Here is a 20970-nt window from a genome sequence, read left to right as displayed (position 1 = left end):
CATTGTGTCTTTATCAATCCGAACTGAAACAAATTTCCTGTCGAATTCCTGTCACGCCGTTGGCGGCAGGCTCCAATGTTCCAGGGCCTGAGCGACGGCTTTCTGCGCATGCTCTCTCTGGAGATCAAGCCCTCCCTCTATCTACCACGCCAGACCATTGCGGGCCGGAACGAGATTTGTCACGACATGTACTTTATACAACGGGGAGAAATCGAGGTAAGCATGCACACAATAATCATTTTCAGAAAAATCATGACAAGATTCCAGTACCTACAAGTAACATTAAAGGAATGGTATAGTTTTGGTTGAGATGGAGCTTCTGGGCCCTGTTTTATGTAGAGTTAAAATTGATTATAGAGTTGATTTCTATTATAAGTCTATGGCAGCCTGTGTGCCTGTGTGTCAAGGAAATTCAAAGTCGATTTTATCTTTTGATAAAACGGGGCCCAGATTTCAAACTTTTGTTGTGTGTGTGAGATAATGAAAAACCTCTTGGAAAGTATGAAAGAGCAGTGCGAAGCGGTTCCCTCATGACATTAATTTTGCTCCTCCAACAATTGCTCCCAAAAAATATCTACACGTTAAGCCAAATATAAATTCTACCCACAAACATAACCCTAACCGTGATCTTAATCCTCACATCAAACTAAACCTAAAACCCTATCACAACCCCTAACCATAAATTCCTTGGACAAAATAAGATCGGAGCCACTGTCGCAGGAGCAAATGCCGTGTCACCTAAAATAGAATACAGTGCTCATCCGAACATCTAGAATCGTTTTATCGGGAACATCGCTCAGGGGCAACAGAATTTGATATTTCAAACTGACAAAGCTTAGGCGGAAAGAGAGGAAAGTACACAAGGAATCGAGAACGAAGAATGGCGGGGTAGGAAAAGAAAGAAGAAAAGACTATTTGTGACGCTGACAGGCATAATGCGTTCTCTAATGTTCCCCTGCCATTTTTACTCAATGTCAGCTCGCATCATCTTCGTGTAATACGATACATCCTAACCGTCATTATAGGCACATTAGTGGCGGCTTAATGCCTTTCGCAGTGTCTCAAATGGGCGCCCGTTTCCGCTCTCCTATTCCCCCTTCCCTCGCTCAGGTTTTATCAGCTGACGATGACGCAACTCCAATCGCCCGCCTGAACCACGGCAAGCTGTTCGGAGAGGTAGGTCTGTGTGTTTAATGGTATAGTGTGTGTGCTGGTCTATGTGTATGTGTGGGAAGGAATAAGTATGCTAGACGTTTATGTGAATGCTCTTGTGTGTATGCGCGTAGCTATCTATGTGAATGTGTGTGTGTGTGTGTGTGTGTGTGCACCATTTGTTTATTCGTGCGCTTGCAGTTAATAAAGGGATGGTATAATTTCGGTTGAGATTCGGCTTAATGTTTCCAAGGTTCTTTGTTGACGCTTTTTTTTTAATAATGAGATTTCAACCTCTAATGAAGTATGGAAGAGCATAATTCTAAGAAGAATTCAAAGTTTATTTGATGAAAATCAGTTCTGAATTGGCTGAGATATCCAAAGAAGAGCTTTTCTAATAAAAGGTAGGACCCACCTCTATTGATATCAATTTGTTTTTGTTTCTGGATATCTGAAAAAAAAAGAGATTATGATAAGAACATTTTGTTTGTTTTATCACATTTTAAAAAAATATTCCCTGTTATGTCACAAGTGAGGTATTACTGGAGAGGTTTTTATCTTACCCTGTGTGAGGATTGACTTGCTTTGAAATATTTAAAAGCCCGTTAGCCCGTTTTGTGATCAAAACTGCTCATATGTAAAATCCGTGTATCTCCTCAGGTCGTTGTTGAGCTGTATGTTATTAGCTCGTATCCGAGGCGCCTCTAACACCCCACAGCGTGTATTTGTCGCATCTTATATTAGTTTCACTAGAAACGTAGGTATCCTCTGTAATGCTCAATTCAAAACGATTTCCATGAATTATTAAACAACTAATTGAAATGGGAGCTCGTTGTTAAATTACAAATTTGGTGTCTTTCCTCTTCGATATTTTTACTGCTAAGGTGAGCCTCATCTTCAGCATGCCTCGGACGAACACCATCCGGGCCGCGGCCCACTGCGACCTCATGGTTCTCGATAGAGCAGACCTCCAGAATGTGCTCCATCACTATCCCGAAGGTAAGGTCAAAGTTCACGATGACGTTCTTTTGTTTTGTTTTGTTTTGTTTTGTCTTGTTTTGTTTTGGTTTTTTTTCACTATTTATAACAGAACACAGGCAGGGGTAAAAGGTCACAAATCCTGGTTCATGTTAAGCTTTGTTTCATTCTCATCAACAGAGAAGCATGAATTGACACCCTGGTCATTCGTGTGAAAGTTGGTATCTCTTTCATATTGCAGGATACTTTCATGTCGAAGTTTAAGTTTACAATACCATTATCAGTCGAACAGAAACCGCGATTGCCGATAGGTTGAAGCGATTTTCAGTTACGATTTAATCATAAAAAATGGTACACGCGAGAATTCATTATCTTATCTTGATTTTGTATTTGAATACCAATGAAAGGAAATGAATTGACAGTCCGTTGGCAATGGCATCATATGAAAAAAAGAAAGAATTTGGGTCTATATTGTTGACTTGGCATATGTACCCTTATCATTTTCATTTCTTTCTTCTTATTCCTCTATTTTTAATCTTACCTGAGTCTCATCTTTGTATTTTCTTTTTCATTTCATTTTGCTTTGGTCCCACGCAGTCGCCAAGAAGCTGCAACAGATAGCGGAACAGCGCTGCGACGCCGCCGGTCTCCTGGAGGAGCGGGTACGAGCTGGCGAGGGTATCATCCCCGCCTCCAAGAGCCTATCACGACACGCCACTCACCAAAGCAGTAAGTCTTTGAAGTGCCAAGCACTTGATGAATTAAAAAGAAACAAGAAAACAGATGTAAATATACATCAGAGAGAGAGAGAAAAAAAAAGATATGAGAATTTTGTTTCAAACTTCCTCCCCGTTGAATAATGCGAGGACATGGCGTTTGTTTAATTATTGTTAGCTTATAGTCCGAGCCTCCACTTTACAGTTTGTTTGAATATTGGTATAATGGAAATATGTTGCTATTTTCATTGCAATTTATATCTATATTACATTTTTGCTATATGGACATAGTGATGATGATGAATTTTGAAACGTAATATTTTGTCAGTTTGGTTTTCATGTAAGGTTATTTACAAATGTAAGTTGGTTGCATTCTAAACACCGTTAATGTTATTACAAAGAGTGGTATCAGTAGTGCTGGAATGAACTGAAAAAAACACAACAAAAAACCTCATCAAATTATTACCTGGGTGGTAACATTACACTACCACAAGTAAAACATTTCTTTAGACCCCGTGATGCTCTACCAACCCACAGGACACGACTCGGGCTACCCGCTCAACTCCTTCGAGGCCTTCGACATGGAGGAGATGGAATCGGAATGGGTATCCGTGCACCGTGGTTCCGTTGTCATGGTAAGTGCCACACCCATCCACCCACCACACCCCATTTTAGTCTAGGCGGGGGGGGGGGGGGGAGGGCTTGGTGAGATCAGCATCGCCAAAGAAGATTATTAAACACACTTTTATTCTCGATATTGTCTGATGTCTCATAATGACAAAAGTGTGATATACAGTACTAGAGTATACATCTCCAGGGCCCCATTTTATAAAGGGTTGCTATGACGGCAACTCTTGCTGGAATGGCACTCACTTGTCATAGTAATAACAAGAATCCAGCTTCATGATTGGTTGTTGTCAAAAGTTGCTATTCTAGCAAGAGTTGCTATCCTAACATATTTTATGAAATGGAGCCCTGGGGGGCATTTCATGAAGGAACTTGTCGGATAAAATGTCCGACAAGTCAATTATATCCGACAAGTTGAGAGAAATCAGCCAATCAGACTAAAGAATTTCTCAAAACTTGTCGGGGCCCTGTTTCATAAAGCTGCTCGTAAAGTTACGAACAACTTACGAGCGACTGGTGATCACTTCTGATGTGCTATACTATCAGAATTTCCATAACTCAGCACAAGAACTGATCACCAGTCGCTCGTAAGTCGTTCGTAAGTTTACGAACAGCTTTATGAAACACCCCCCTAATATAATTGACTTGTCGGACATTTTATCCGACAAGTTCCTTCATGAAATGCCCCCCCCCCCTTGTGATGCGTCTTGAGCCTAGGCAAGCCTTTCTTCAAACATGTCCACGTAAGACGAAATAGAATTATGGTCACCCTTTAATCTGAATTGAACTAAAACATTACGCCATTGAAAAGTAATCACCAGTACTGAATGTATACGAAATGGAAGAAGTTTATCTTCAAGAAGCCCAAGAAGGTAAAGAAAGAGAGAAAAAAAAATGAAGAAGCAGGAGATAAAGGAGGAGTAAAAGAATGAGAAGAAGAAGTGGAAAGAGAAAAAAAAGGAATAATTAGAAGATAGAGGAAACAAAAGAAGAAGAGGAAGAAGAAGAAGTAGAAGTAAAATATGAGGAACAAGGGTGATCAAAAATGGGATTGAAAAAAAGATGGAAGGATAAGAGGATGAATTAGTATGGGGAGAGAAAATCAAAGAAAATCCAAAGTAAAAGAAATTGTGAGGACAAAGGGTGAGGAAAACAGGAGAAGGTAGGAAGAAGGAAAGAAGGGAGGGGGAAAAGAAGATTATGAGACAGATGGTGCTAATATCAAAAGGCATTATCCCCACGTAATTAACATGTGAAGTAGCACATAATAAAAAAGAAAGTAATTAAGCTACATTTGACATGCTTTGTAAGAATATGTATTACTATAATTATAAAACGCCCGGTTTACACACACAAGCAAAATGTTTGACATGAAGACATGTAATTTTTTGAAAACTAGTCTTTGAAAGTGGTAGCTACGGTGTTACTAACAAGCTCTATTAGATGCGCGTGTCAGTCTCAATATAGACTGCCTAAATTGACATGTTTAAATGTAAGTCGAACTGAAATGTTTAAAGTCATTGGCTCTGTTTTGTTTTGAGGAACTGTACAGTGCTAAGTAGTATACGATAGTCAGTTTGTCGTTTAAAGCGTACACGAAGTTGAGAGCACCAACATTGAACTTCCGCGTCTGCAATATGAATTAATGTCACTATTTCTGCGGCTCTACTGATTTCAATATTCATGATCTCTCTAGTAAGTTGTGCTCAGCTATGTTTATCTGCCAATTGTTTAGTCAGTTCTTGCTCTTTGGGGATGTCCGTACATTTAGTGTTTAGCTATAGAATCTTAAATGTATTACTTCATTAGCTATACACGCTGAAATTACCTGTCAAGTATGATCGGAGAAACGCTAGTGTAAAGATTAGTACATCAGGAAATGTTCTAATCATCTTGCGAAGAAGAAACATTTTGCTCCATTTGTTGCTAATTTTCATTACGCTAGTTCTGCAGATTTGATATGTCCTCTTTATAACATCAACAAGCGAGGTCTATTAACTCTACATGGTTTTGACAATTTCTGCATGCCAACTAACACGCTTGTGTAACAGTACATGCGATTGATATTCAATTCAATTCATTTATTTTCATTCTTCTTTTTCCAACTAAACGTAACACAGAATAAATCAGCAATTCTGATTTCTCAATATTAGAATTCGTGACTGATGATGTCTGTGCTGTGAGAGAAATAAGTACTGTTCATTTACTTTAATACCCTTGGAGAGAGAAGTATATACACTGCCAAAGCTAACGGGCTGCTGGGACAGTCTCTACCGACTATTACATCAGTCAGTCAGTCAGCCAATGATATCCATCATCACAAGCCACGCCCTCTTTTGTCAGCCAATTAGAAAGACGTGCTGTGTTCAAACCCGTAAAAAAAATCTTTGCGCGTAGCAGAATGCCTCTTTAATTCATAGATATTATAGTCAGGAAGGAGTACATTACATTGCACGGCTACTCCCTAGAAAATGATAGAAAATGTTTCGAGTATGTTTGAACGTGTGTTTTATCTGCGGTAATTCTCTAACAAATCATGCATGGCTTCAACATGGAAGATAACATTTACTAACAACACGAACATATATGCCTGCTCACTTTCCTTATTCACGTCAATAAAAAATAAAATAAAAAAAGAAGAAATAAAACGTACAGGTAGATACACGGGTGTTTTATAGCTAGCGTACATTCGTATGTAGGAAAGCACATAAAATACGTCCAGATTCTAACATTGTCGTCAGTTGATAACCGATGCATTACTTTGAATAGTTAGTGTGCCTGACCTGAACGGAGAGTGTAACTCCATCGTGTAGAAGTTGTACGATATTGCCCCGCGTTGTTCAAATGGAATCTAACACTGGCTTGAGAAAGTGATAGTACAGTGTGACTGAAATTAAACCACCATTGAGTTTCGATAGTCATGATTAGGTGATCTGATGCCTGGTTTTAGAACCATAGTCTGATCCTAAAACAACAACAACAACAACAACAACAACAACAACAACAACAACAACAAGATGAAATCAAAGCTTGAGAAACTAATATACTACAATCACATACGATGTAATATTAGTCATTTGGGTAATACTTTTTTGATTTAACTTCTCAATAACACGTAACTTCATAATGGCTTCAAATTAATTTTGTAGATTTTGACTAGAGCTTTCAAAAAAAAATGAGCCTGAATAGATGCAAAATTGAAATGATAAGGCTGTCTTTAAGCGCTAGAAATCCTATGGACTACTTTTTGGCTGTGCGCATCACAAACTTACAGGGGCAGTTTTCAATATTAGTTAATGCCTTTAGAGACTGCCGTTTTTATTAAACGCATATTTTACAAAGCTTCAGCGCATGCGTAGGAAAGTACGAGAAAGATTTGCCTAAAATGGAAAAGAAAAAAGAAATGGGTGTAAACGGTTAACTTACAAAATTACATGCAACATAAACACACTAATATAAACACGCATGCGATCGGTAACATGTAATCATATCCGAATATGTATGGCTGTATTTCTTTCTTTTTTTATGGCTATTGCTCACACACTGAATTTATCGGTGTTTATATACGTCGATGAAGGACAATTTGTTGATCAGTTGCAATAAAAAGATTAAAAAACAAAACATGTATTAAAGAGCATTTTCCTTCAATTTGAGAGTGCACTAAATATGAACACGGAGGGCGCCCTTCATTTGCAAAATATTCTTTGATATTTCCATAGCTCATTTCTCCGCAAAAGAATCTCACAGCAAAGTTAGGGAACAAGAACGAATGTCATGGACATAGTCCTTTTCTTTTTATTCAGTGCCTCAGTTCCCACGTGACTGTGTGTAATGGTTATAGTTATCGTCTTTCATTCAGCCGCGAGAACTTTTTAGCATTCTCAGGTGAGGGGCCTCACGCCATTGTTTGAGATTAAATGTCTGTGATGTTCTTTTTAACCTGGTCCTTCATTTCTTCGTTATTACGTTGCCATAATCAGCACAGTCCAGCCCGGATGACACCGTCGGTAAGATAGACTGCTCCAGGATTGTCAAGATCCATCCTATTTTTTCTCTAGATCTATGCTTTCTGTGGTAGTGGCTTTCCAGTCGTACATAGAGTATCAAATTCTTTGTCATTTTCTGTCACAACTGCACTTTGCAAACCGCATCATACGTGTCAAAATGTGTGGAACGTTTTCTACTTTCTTCGCTTCATGTCTTTTCCTGTGCTGGCCAGTAGTTTAGAAACTTTGCCACAAAGTTTTCACTTGAACTTGCCTCTTTCGCCTGAATAATCACCCTCTTTTTTCGACCAAGAAAGATGACATATACTTGTATTTCACAGTGCATGGTAGAAGCACTTTATTAACCCTTCCGGCACTCGCTATTACCTTTCTAGTTGTCAAGCCTGTAGATCTATGCAACTACACCGCCTTCGATCTTAACTCCATTGCGTGAGTCTGTGAGCACAAGGAAAGTAGAGAAAGAGTCTTGTGTTTGGTGCAATGTTTGATTGCTTACTTCTGCTTGTGTTGTATGATCTGGTCTTATTCTGGTCCTTTTCATATTTTTTCCTTCATTTTCAATGACATAAATCTTACGGCCAGTGGCAATACTAGCAATTGCCCCAAAAGAGACGCCTAGTAAAGTTATTTATAAAGTAAACCAATATTTCTTGGAGATAGTCCGCCGGTTTTAAAATGCCCGGATCTAATACCAGCATGACAATTCTCACTAGTTCATTTATCAAAAATAAATAGATAAATATTTGTTTTGTTCGTTGTTGGTGTTTTCTTTTTTTCCTGAAGAGCTGTTGCAAGAAATAAAACAACTGAGGAAAGAAAGAAGTTTGCCATAATTATATTGGTTTCCTACTGCTGCAGTATCGCCGCTGGAAAAAAAAAAAATGTTTTCAGTCTTTTGCACTTGTGAAATAGATATTTGTGTGAATGTCATAATTGAGCAGATCTATGAATGTGCTTGTTTCTATGGTGCTGTTGTTTGTAAGTGCTTTGTAATGTCTGCATGGATCTAACAGTATCAAATACTTCCTAAACAGTGAATAATGTTGGTTGAAATTCGGACAGTATTCGTCTCACTCTGTTCTCAATGAGTGACATTGGTAAGCATTACGTTATTGTCAATAACTATCATGTGGCGAGAAAATACTGAATAAAAACCCACGTTGAATTCGTGTTTTTCCCATTAGTCCTTCTATGCCAAACGTAAATCTTTGGGTTATATTTTTGTTTCAATAATCGCAACTTGTTGTCTTGTCAACTCACTATTTTGGACGTAATATTGCTACAAAGTTGTGAATAAACTTAAGTTCATTTGCTACATGCTTGCTTTATCAGAGCCCACATGCCAATTGAAACATACAGCTAGTGAATCTGCTCCATCATGTCCATTTCTTCATTTTTATCTCGTTTTCTGTCCTTTTCTCTCCTCTTTCTCAATAATGCTTTCGTCTATCTATCTATCTATTGATCTATCTATCTCTCAAACTATCCATCTATCTATCTACCTGCCTACCTATATCATATTCCTACCTACAAATGTATAAATATATCTATCCTTGTTTAGCGCAGAATATGTCTCAAGATTTATGGAATTGAACAAAGCAGCTAACAAGTTAAATTTCTTCAATTTTTCTCCGTTTATCCCCTCCCCTCCCCCACCCCATGTTCTTTCTTCTGTTTATTTAATCGGTCTCACAGAGGACAGGGCGCCACCTACGGATCTTGTGGGATGACATCCAGTCGCTAATCACGGATACAGTGGTCCTGCCTAACTCTCGCTTCGCCCGTCTGTGGGAGCGGGTGGTATTACTAGTCACTCTCATCATCGCTTTCCTATACCCGTACTGCGCCAGTTTTATCGGTATGAACGTTTGCCTGTCGTTTGTTTGTTCGTTGGTTGGCTTGTCTGTGTGTGTGTGTGTGTGTGTGTGTGTGTGTGTATGTATGTGAGTGTGAGTGTGTGTGTGTGTTTGCGTTTGTGTGTATGCATGCATAAATGTGGGGGGGGGGGTTTAAGTCTGTGCGTTAGCTTGTGCGTATTCTTTGGTTTGTGTCAGTATGCGTGTGTTTGTTCAATTCTTTTCAATTAACCGAATGCCAATAGCAATTACCTAACTTTAGTGTTGTTATACGTATCTAACTTCTGTGCCGTGTAAAGTGCATATACAAAGAATTAATCAATTAATTACTTGACACTTATCATGTGCTTTTTTAAAAAAAAACATAATTATTCCTGATACTGAAATTAATGAAAAGCGTTGTAAATTACAATTACCTCCATGAGGACTGACATGGTTTACCTTCTAAAAATTGGTGGAAATATTGATAGCTGAGATGGATAAATTTCCTAAAATACCCTAAATGATGATGATGATGATGGTAATAATAACAATGATGATAATAATAATGATAATGATAATGATAATGATAATGATAATAATAATAATGATAATGATAATAATAACGATAATAATAATGAAAGCAATAATAATAATGATAATGATAATAATGATAATAATAATGAATATTAATGAATAAATCTTGTGGTGTCGTCCTGTCCTCCAGCGAACCAGAACAAGAACGACGAGAACGCGAAGGAGAACCTAGTCCTACTCACTCTGATGTACCTCATGGATTTCATCCTCGTCATCGACATCATTGTCCGCCTCCGCACCGCTGTCACCACACCCAACGGTGAGAGCCGACACATTTCAAACCCTGCACCAGTGTGTCACTTTCCCTCTCTTTCTCTTTTTTTCTCTCTCAATCATGAATCTATCTATCTCTCTCTCTAGCTAGAGAGCTTTTCATCGCTCTATTCATTTTCCTACCTCTTTGTTGTCTTGTCTATGGATTATAATCCCCATATTATCTCTCTCTATATATATCTATAATTATTCATTTCTTTTTCTCTCTATATATGCTTGCATCTATCAATTTTATCTATGTAGCTATCTGTCTATAATTATATCTATCTATCTATCTATCTGTCTATATATCTGTCTATATATCTATCCATCTATCTATCTATCTATCCATCTATCTATCTATTTATCTACTTATCTACTTTGATATCTATCTCTATCTTTTGCAGCCAACTCCTAATCTCTCTCTCTTTCTCTCTCTAGTATATCTTTATCTATATATTTTCCTCTTTGATTTCCAAGCTCTTTTGGAACACTGCCAATCCAGGTTTTAAAACGTTTCTGCGTCCTAACAAAATTAATGATGTGCATTAGTTGATGGGAGTTCATTTGTTCGTTGCAGGTTTTTTTTTTCCAGTTGTCTTCAATTCAACCTATATTTGGTTGTTTGTTTGTTTGTTTGTTTCTTATTATTTTTCGTAATCTCCGTTGTTCTTTAATATGAGATCCCACTCGTACGCATGCGCAGTCAATTCATTCGTAGCGTGTGTTTCTTAGCGGTCAAGTCGCCATTTTGAGCTCTAAATTTCGCCGATTTTCTTTCACTTTGCGATCTTTCGCGTTCTAGTTTTCGGGGTTTCATAGGTTATTTTACCTCCCCGATCGTTTGGTAGTATTTTTGGAGAGTGATGGAAGCGAATTCGGGTTCTTCCACGAAGCCGAATTTCCCGCACGAGAAGCTGGTTCGCGATGCGGGTTCCACCAGCATCGCCAGCGGACCGCGAGCGGGTCCCTCCCCCGGCAGCGATCCGGGGGGAAAGGGTATAAAGACGGCAGCGGCGAGCTCGGCTAGCCGCGGTGGTAAAGGCACGGGAAAGCCAAAGGCAAAGCACCGGCGAAGATTACTTCTCCTCCTCCGTGATTGCACGGAAGTTCGCCAAGTCGGCTGCTACCTCTGAGGTCTCAGACCTTTTGATTAAGAAGCCCTCGATCATGATTGACTCTGAGATATTAGCCAAAGATTCTCGGGCTGTCCAGGACTGCATTCGTGCAGATCCTATTTCAAAGAAGGACAGTCAGGCCTGCATTCGTGCAGAGCCTCCACAAACCACGACCTCGAATTCGGGACCAAGCACTAGTGTTGGTGGCTCAAATTTTGAACATCGTCTGAATAAACTGGAAGAGATGCTGGGAAAATTGGTGGATCATTTGCCACTTTCTCATCCACAGACTCGTAGTAGTGATGACACGAGAAGTCTCGGAGATGAGGATGATAATCTCCTTTTATCTGACTATGAGTATGACTGCGATCAAGATGGGCCTTTTGGCTGTAAACTTACACCAGCGTCTGACTCACAGACTTCTGATTTCAGTGCTGAAACAAGCACTGAAGATAGTAATGCTACTCCTGCCTCTGGCAAGAATGTAGCCATCCCAGCTATCGCAGCAAAATTCGCAGTGCCTCTCAGCGTGGGGAAACCCTTAGATGAGGATATTGCTGGGTCGGTATCCTACCTTGTCAACCACACTCTTGAACAGGCTGCCCTAGAGGAGACTGGTAGGAAGTACACTAGCCCAGAAAACTGTCCACTACTTGACGTGCCCAAAGTCAACTTGACAATTTGGGAGAATCTCAACCCTACTACCCGGGCTAGGGACCTGAAGCTACAGCGTATTCAGAGCGCTCTTGTAAAAGGCATCACTGCTTTTGCGCAGACCCTTTCTGCTTCGGAGCTGTCAGAAAAACAGCAGGACGCTCTCGGACTCCTGTGTAGCTCTAATTTTGAGCTGAACGCCTTGAGGAAGGACCTCATTAAACCTGGCTTGAATGCAAAATTTGCACACTTGTGCAAGCCTCAGAACCCTGTGACCAAACAGCTGTTTGGTGATGACTTAGGAAAGAAAGTCAAAGACATCCAGGAAGAACAAAGAGCAGCAGCCGGTGTTGTGAAAGGCTCAAAACCTTTCTCAACAGGTAACTCCCGTCAGCGTCCATATTCGCAGTCACAGTCTCATTATCACCCTTACCGCCGACAGACGGAAGCTATAATTACCGTAGAATGAGATCAGCGGGGTGGACCACGCCAACCGTACAGGCTGGGTCGGTACAGCGGCCTTTTTTAGGCCAGCATTCGTGGAAGCCACACACTGCCACCCCGATGACCAGACCCAACAAGGGCAGCGGCCGACAGAGCCCTCAATACCGGGGGTTTGCGGGGGCCCGCAAGTAACTGAGCATGTTAAACCAACAGTCTCCTCATCCTCTGCAGAGGTGAGTACATGCCCTCTCATAAATCTTGCTTGTTCAATGGTGGGTGGACGACTGAAAAATTTCTATGACAAATGGAGAAGCCTGACTTCAGATCCATACATTTTGAATGCTGTCAAAGGATACAAACTCGAATTTGATCCTAATGAATTCCCTACTGTAAGAGGGAAAGAGTTGTTAATTTATCTCGCAGTTCAGAACTTAACAGTCAAATAGAGGGAGAGATTTCTCGCCTCTTAGCTAAAAATGTGATTGAACTTTGCGAACATGAGAATGGAGAATTCATCTCCAATATTTTCACGAGACCCAAAAAGAATGGTTCCTTACGAGTTATCCTTGATCTTTCTGATCTTAATACAGGCATCCTTTATCAGCATTTCAAAATGGACAACATACATACAGCCTTGTCACTGCTCAGCCCAAATTGCTACATTGCATCTATTGATTTACAAGATGCATACTATTCAGTTCCCGTCCATCCATCATCGAGAAAGTATTTGCGTTTCTATTGGCAAAGTAAACTGTACCAATACAAGGCCTTACCTAATGGTCTCAGCTCGGCTCCCAGACTGTTTACAAAAATGCTGAAGCCAGTGTTTGTCCAGCTTAGAACAGAAGGACATGTAGTTATGGGTTATCTTGATGACACTTTGATAATTGGGAGATCTAAGGATGCTACCCAAAGGGCTGTTTCAGCTACCACTAAGCTTCTAACAGAGCTGGGGTTCTTAATTCATCCTGAGAAGTCAGTACTTAGCCCAGGCCTAGACCTAGAGTTCCTTGGGTTTCATTTGAATACTAGGTCAATGCACATTACTTTGCCAAGGGAAAAACAAGATGACATTTATGAGGTTTGCACCTCCCTCTTATCCCTTGCCACCCCATCCATTCGAAAGGTTGCTAGGGTCATAGGGAAAATAGTTGCCACGTTCCCTGCAGTACAGTATGGCCCACTGCATTACAGATATCTAGAGAGAGACAAGGTACAGGCCCTTAAGGCAGCTTGTGGTCATTTTGGTAGGCCCATGACTCTTTCCATGGAGGCACGACATGAATTGATATGGTGGAAAGAACATATTCATGAGTCATTTAATCATGTTGTCAGACAAAAGGTCAATTTGGAGCTACGTACAGATGCCAGTGCAGAGGGATGGGGTGCTACAGACTTAACCTCTCACACAGGTGGCAGGTGGACCACAGAGGAAGTACATTCAGCTCAAACATCGGGTATTAATTACCTAGAAACACTGGCAGCTGGACTGGCTCTGAAATCCTTCTGTGCAGATAAGAGAAATGTACATGTCCTATTGAGGATTGATAACACTACGGCTGTTGCCTACCTTAATAACATGGGAGGGCTGAAATCAGAAACGTGCAATCAGGTAGTGTTAGACATCTGGCATTGGTGTATAGAACGCAATATATGGCTGTCAGCAGCTCACTTACCTGGGTGCCAGAACAACGAGGCAGACTTCATGTCTAGACACTTTAATGACAGAACAGAGTGGATGCTAGATAAGAATAGCTTTGAGAAGATTGTGGCTAAGTATGGTACACCAGTAATTGATTTGTTTGCATCCAGACTAAATGCTCAGCTACCTAGGTACATTTCATGGTTGCCAGATCCCAATGCAGAGTCAGTTTATGCATTCACACTAGACTGGGGAAAATTTGCAATCTTTTATGCCTTCCCTCCTTTCTGTTTGGTAGCAAAATGCCTACAGAAAATACAAGAAGACAATGCACATGGCCTGCTTGTGGTACCAAATTGGCCTACACAGGCCTGGTTCCCTCTCTTGACAAGTATGATGAGTGAAGAACCTTTGATCTTGAAAAGAAGCAAATCCTTGCTGACACAACCAGTATCTAAGGCTACCCACCCACTCTGCACTAAACTCGATCTTCTTTGTTGCAGGATTGGCGTTCACAGTTCGAGATAAAGGGACTACAGGACAGGACTGTGGACGTGTTGTGTGCATCTTGGAGACTGTCTACACGCACACAATATGGAACTTACATTAAGAAATGGCAAGAGTATTGCAGACAGGAAACTTTGAACAGTCACTGCACTGCTGTAGAAAGTGTTATAGAATTTTTGAGTTATCTGTTTCATGTACATAAGTTGAGTTATAGTGCTATAACTGTGCCAGAAGTGCTTTGGCCTCGGTGGTGCTGTTGGAGAACAGCAACTGTACAATTAGTACACATCCTTTGGTGACAAGATTCATGAAAGGTGTATTTCATTTACGAACTCCGCTGCCACGGTACAACCATATCTGGGACGTTAAAATCGTGTTAGATCATCTCCGCAAAATGTCACCAGCCAGTAAGCTATCTTTGTGTGAACTTACTCATAAGCTGTGTATGTTGCTCGCACTCACTTCAGCACAAAGGGCACAGACTTTGTTCTACATTCATATTGATGGCCTGGTTTGGAAGGATAATAGCGTAGAGATTCATGTCAGTGACTTGGTAAAACAGAACAAGACCTCCGACAGAGTAGGGAGTACGACTACAATTGAAGAGTATCCTTCAGAGAAGAGACTCTGTGTGGTACGCTACCTGAAAAAGTACATTGAGCGTACAAAAGTGATGAGGGATACGGAAAGGCACCTGTTCATATGTCATAGGAAACCTCACAAACGAGCCAGTAAGCAAACCATCTCCAGGTGGATAAAGGAGACAATGAGTGCGGCGGGTATCGACACTAGAATTTTCAAACCGCATTCTACAAGGGCTGCAGCAGTCTCTACTGCAAAGACAGCAGATGTGCCCATAGCGGACATTCTGAAACAGGCTGGATGGTCTAATGAGGAAACCTTCAACAGGTTCTATGATAAGCCGTCGATCAGGGCAGGACCTACATGTAGGTTCTCCATGGCGGTACTGGATAATCATTGAAGAGAAAGAGTATTATTGGTGAGCTACTATGTCATTCTTATCACCATACATTGCTTGGTTTTTGCAGAAATGCGACCACTTGCTTCAAAATCTCATATTAACGAACAACGGAGATTACGAAAAATAATAAATAAATTAAACGAGAACTTACCTGTTTGAAGTGTGATTTTTATTATTTGAGTAATAGGAGTGTGAGTTAATATGCCCTCCACTCCCACCCTCAATTCAAACTTCAAGGTAATGTTCTTTCTCCGTCAATTTACAGTGTATTTCCAGATTGTGGGATTGTGACAGTGGTCGCATTTCCTCATGGATCAGGCAAATCTCACTTGACCCAGTTGGGTCTTTGGTTCAGTTCTCTCACCTAAGTTGACATTATGTATTAGACGTCGGAAGATGGTGGAGATTTGCCTGGGCGACGAATATTGACTGCGCATGCGTACGAGTGGGATCTCATATTAACTCACACTCCTATTACTCAAATAATAAAAATCAAACTTCAAACAGGTAAGTTCTCGTTTAATTTATTAGGTGATACGCTATCAGCGTATCACCTATTGTGATTGTCAAAATCTCTCTTTATTAGGTGATACGCTTTTAGCGTATCACCTATTGTGTTTGTCAAAATCTTCCTTTCTTTCTTTTTATTCTTCTTTCTTTCTGGCACATTTTGTGTCGTGAATATCTCAACATTGACATGACGGAATAACATGACATTTTCAGTCAACATGTCTCATGACAATATCTAGCCACAATAAGGTTTTCATGACAGTAACATATCTATGACGTCATCTAGGCGCCATTTTGTGATTTTCGGACCATGTTACATTATCGATCATAACTTCATAACTAGATATCATTTCTGTATCATTTTCGTTGGACATAAAGTTCAGGTCACGCTCTATCTTACTTTTTAATGCTAATTACCTAGGACATCATTACGCGCGCATTAGCGCGCGTCAAAGTTTTTAAATGCTTAAAACGACTTCCCAATGGGAAATCTCGAAGTTTCAGACAATTTTAAGCGTTCCGCGCGTTCGCGTCCGTCCGCGCATTTCCGCGCGCAGTGCGCGTAAGCAACATGAAAATGCACATTTTTTGACAGATTTGGATTCCTGATACATGAAGTAACAATATCCATTGATTTCCGATCAATTTCGACCTATAACAAAGGAATGCGATGGCGTCAAAGTTGAAATTTCGTGTGCGCGTCTATGTGGAAATATAGCGAAAAACATGTCTTTGTTTATTTCGCTATAGCTCTTTAAAACGTCAGGTGACCCTATGTTTTTATTGCATATTACAAAAGCATATGAATTGAAAATAACGTTTCAAGTATCAATATTTCCCTGAATACATTATGACGTCATCATATCATCATCTGAAATCAAAAAAAGTGGAATTAATTTTTTGAGGTACTGTTTCTGACATTCATTTGCTCGTATCTCTGTTGTTTAAGCTCAATATTATTCCAAATTCAGATATGTTGTACTTTGAACATTTGCCTTTCAAGTCCATGTCATGCTTTTGATATTTGATGACGTCATCATACCTTAAATTGTGATTAAAGGTAAAGACGCAAAATCGGACAAGTTTACGTGTTATGTCTATGGGAGGTGATTTTTTTTTAAACCATGCATTGACTTAACAACGTTTAAGCACCTTTATCTCAGCTGATTTTGCTTCATTTCCTCTGAAACTTAAGTATGTTGTAGCTGAGACAATAAGCTGCAGTAATCATGGATTTTATTCTTTGAAATCTTCTCATCAGATTGACAATTTTGCAGTTTAAAACTGAAAATGAAAATGGAATGTGGACAAAACGATTCCTCATGTATCTTTCACATACATAACTTTACGTTCCCCATATTTTCTCGTCGAGACGTATGGCCGAGTGGATAAAGTCGACGTCTCAGAGACGTGAGGTTGCGGGTTCGAACCCCACAGGATCACGAAACAAAATACTTAGCTATTTTACTTTTTTTTTCTTCAATTTTGTATAACATATTCGTCCATGTAGAAATCACGTTCGTATATAAACGCACCTATACACACACACAGACACACACACACGCCATATCCCTCTTTTTTGTGTGTTGGAGACCACATTGCTTCGACTGCAGCAAAATTTTGCAGGTTGACTTTGTCAAACCGATCATAGTATGTAATGACGACGACTGAGGTGTTGTACTTTGAACAATTGTCTTTCAAGACGATGTCATTGTTTTGTAATTTGATGACGTCATTACACCGAAAATTGTGATTAAAGGCAAGGTATCAAAACCAGCCGATTATAGGTTTTATGTCTGCGGGACGTATTTTTCCCAAGTTACCAGAAACGGCATAGCGACCTCAGTCGTTACAAGGCCGCTTTTCCGTCTAGCAATGCAATAGATGTTCACACGGCCACGTTGGTTGAGTGGGCATTCACTTTCCCCCTGTTATATCTATACATTGGTTTGTTTTTTTTTGTCTTACCATTTCCGTGGATGACCCGTGGCCGAGTGGTTACAGAAACGGTTTCGCATGCACGCTCAATATAACTTCAAGGTGCCTATATCACATTCTTTTCTTTGTCGATCACAGATGACCGTCATCTGATGACCACAAGCGTATCACCTAACTCGTCCTCAATGTGACGAGTTTTCATGTCTCGTTTCTTTTTATTCTTCTTTCTTTCTGGACAATTTTGTGTCATCAATATCTGAAGAATGACATTACGGAATAACATGACATTTTCAGGGAACATGTCTCATGACAATATCTAGCCACAATAAGGTTTTCATGACAGTAACATATCTATGACGTCATCTAGGCGCCATTTTGTGATTTTCGGACCATGTTACATGATCGATCATAACTTCATAACTAAAGGTCATTTCTGTATCATTTTCGGTGGACATAAAGTTCAGGTCACGTTCTATCTTTCTTTCTCTGATCCTAATTACCTAGGACGTCATCTAGGACGCGTAAGCGCGCGTCAAACTTTTAAAAGGCTCAAAACAACTTTCCAATGGGAAATCTCGAAGTTTCAGACAAATTTAAGCGTTTCAAACGATTTTGCGCGTGCGCGTCCGTCCGCGCGTTTTCGCGTGCACAGCGCGTCAGTAACATGAAAATGCACTTTTTTTGACTGATTTGGATTCCTGATACTTTGAGTAACAATATCCATTGATTTCTGATCGTTTCTGACAAATAACAAAGCATTGCACTTGCGTCAAAGTTCAAATTTCGCCTGCGCGTCTATGTGCAAATATAGTGAAAAAACATGTCTTTGTTTATTTCGCCATAGCTCTTTAAAACGTCTGGTTACCCTATGTTTTTATTGCATATTACAAAAGCATATAAATTGGACATAACGTTTCAAGTATCATTATTTCCATAAAACATTATGACGTCATCACATCGTCATCTGAAATCAAAAAAGTGGAATTAATTTTTTTAAGGTACTGTTTCTGAGATTCATTTGCTCGTATCTCTGTTGTTTAAGCTAAATATTATCCCAAATTCAGATATGTTGTACTTTGAACATTTGCCTTTCAAGTCCATGTCATAGTTTTGAAATTTGATGACGTCATCATGCTTTAAATTGTGTTTAAAGGTAAAGATGCAAAATCGTACAAGTTTACGTGTTATGTCTATGGGAGGTGATTTTTTTAGAAACCATGCATTGACTTGACAACGTTTAAGCACCTTTATCTCAGCTGATTTTGCTTCATTTCCTTTGAAACTTAAGTATGTTGTAGATGTGACAATAAGCTGCAGTAATCATGCATTTTATTCTTTGAAATCTCCTCATGAGGTTGACAATTTTGCAATTTAAAACTGAAAATGAGAATGGAATGCGGACCAAACGATTCCTGATTCATCTTTCACGTACATAAGTTTACGTTCCTCTAATTTTCTCGTCGAGACGTATGGCCGAGTGGTTAGAGGCGTCGTCTTAGAAACGTGAGGTTGCACACGTACGGGTTCGATCCTCACAAGAGCACGAAAGAATATAATTTTTATTTTTACTTTTTTTCTTCAATGGAGTACCACACCTTCGTCCATGTAGAAATCACGTTTGCATGTAAACACACCTATACGCACACACTCACACAGTATACCTTTGTTTTGCGTTGGAGACTGCATTACTTCGACTGCTGCAAAACTTTGCAGGCTGGGCTTTCAAACTGATATAGTATATTGTAATAAAATGAAATTTGTTCATATCAATTCAGTAACACAATGTAGTCGTGGTTACTTTGTGCTGATTTATACATGTAACAAGCTATACATTGTAAAAAAGGTATTCAGTCTTCTGTATTGATGATTATTTGTCAATTAGTGGTTTTTGTGGAGTTTCAGATAGTGATAAAAAGTATGGATGATAAGTGCAGCGATACTTCCTACAGTTAGTTCAAAGTTGTGTTACAGATGTTTGATACATACATTTAGCATTGTGTGTGTATATATACGTGTGTATACAGGTTGGCCATATGACACATTCTAGACAATTAATCTTAATTGATTAGCAAACGTTATCAGCTATGGAATTGAATATGGTACTAATGTATGATGTTAATGATTCTAATTAAACTGTGACGAGTTTAAAGGGATAGCATAACTGTGTGTAAAAATAAGGCAACTATAAGGAAATTTTAGGGCAATTTGATAACCATGCCTATAATAATTTCATACAGGTACTAATGCCTGCCTCATATTCGTGTGATAGATTGTCATGTCAATAGCAAACTGACAACGTACGATGAATGTGTTATACATTGAACAACTGTCTTTCAAGTCCATAACGTTCCTCATATTTTCCCGTCGAGACGTGTGGCCGAGTAGTTAAAGGCGACGTCTCAGAGACGTGAGGTTGCGGGTTCGAACCCCACAAGATCACGAAACAAAATACTTAGCTACTTTACTGTTTTTTTTCTTCAATTTTGTATTACATATTCGTCCATGTAGAAATCACGTTCGTATATAAACGCACCTATACACACACACAGACACACACACACGCCATATCCCTCTTTTTTTGTGTGTTGGAGACCACATTGCTTCGACTGCAGCAAATTTTGCAGGTTGACTTTGTCAAACCGATCATAGTATGTAATGACGACGACTGAGGTGTTGTACTTTGAACAATTGTCTTTCAAGACGATGTCATTGTTTTGTAATTTGATGACGTCATTACACTGAAAATTGTGATTAAAGGCAAGGTATCAAAACCAGCCGATTATAGGTTTTATGTCTGCGGGACGTATTTTTCCCAAGTTGCCAGAAATGGCATAGCGACCTCAGTCGTTACAAGGCCGCTTTTCCGTCTAGCAATGCAATACATGTTCACGCGGCCACGATTGTTGAGTGGGCATTGACTTTTTCCCCCTGTAATATCTATACATTTCTTTTTTGCCTTACCATTTCCGGGGATGTCCCGTGGCCGAGTGGTTAGAGAAACGGTTTTGCAT

The 20970-nt window shown here is 39.6% G+C and overlaps 1 protein-coding gene across 1 annotated transcript in view; it reads left to right on the top strand.

Annotated features, from left to right (window-relative positions):
- LOC139717247 (uncharacterized) overlaps positions 1–20970 on the top strand; it is a 162009-nt gene that overhangs the window by 88631 nt on the left and 52408 nt on the right. The window contains exons 6-12 of the mRNA XM_071628744.1: positions 70–216; positions 1111–1176; positions 2037–2151; positions 2728–2859; positions 3384–3481; positions 9176–9338; positions 10043–10171. Coding sequence (XP_071484845.1) covers positions 70–216; positions 1111–1176; positions 2037–2151; positions 2728–2859; positions 3384–3481; positions 9176–9338; positions 10043–10171 — 850 coding nt within the window. The remainder of the gene's footprint in view (positions 1–69; positions 217–1110; positions 1177–2036; positions 2152–2727; positions 2860–3383; positions 3482–9175; positions 9339–10042; positions 10172–20970) is intronic.

Source organism: Diadema antillarum, unplaced genomic scaffold, assembly GCF_040938485.1.
Source record: "Diadema antillarum isolate AM-2024a unplaced genomic scaffold, OU_Dant_1.0 scf00000073, whole genome shotgun sequence".
Lineage (NCBI taxonomy): Eukaryota > Metazoa > Echinodermata > Echinoidea > Diadematoida > Diadematidae > Diadema > Diadema antillarum.
This window is presented reverse-complemented; position numbering and strand designations above follow the sequence as displayed.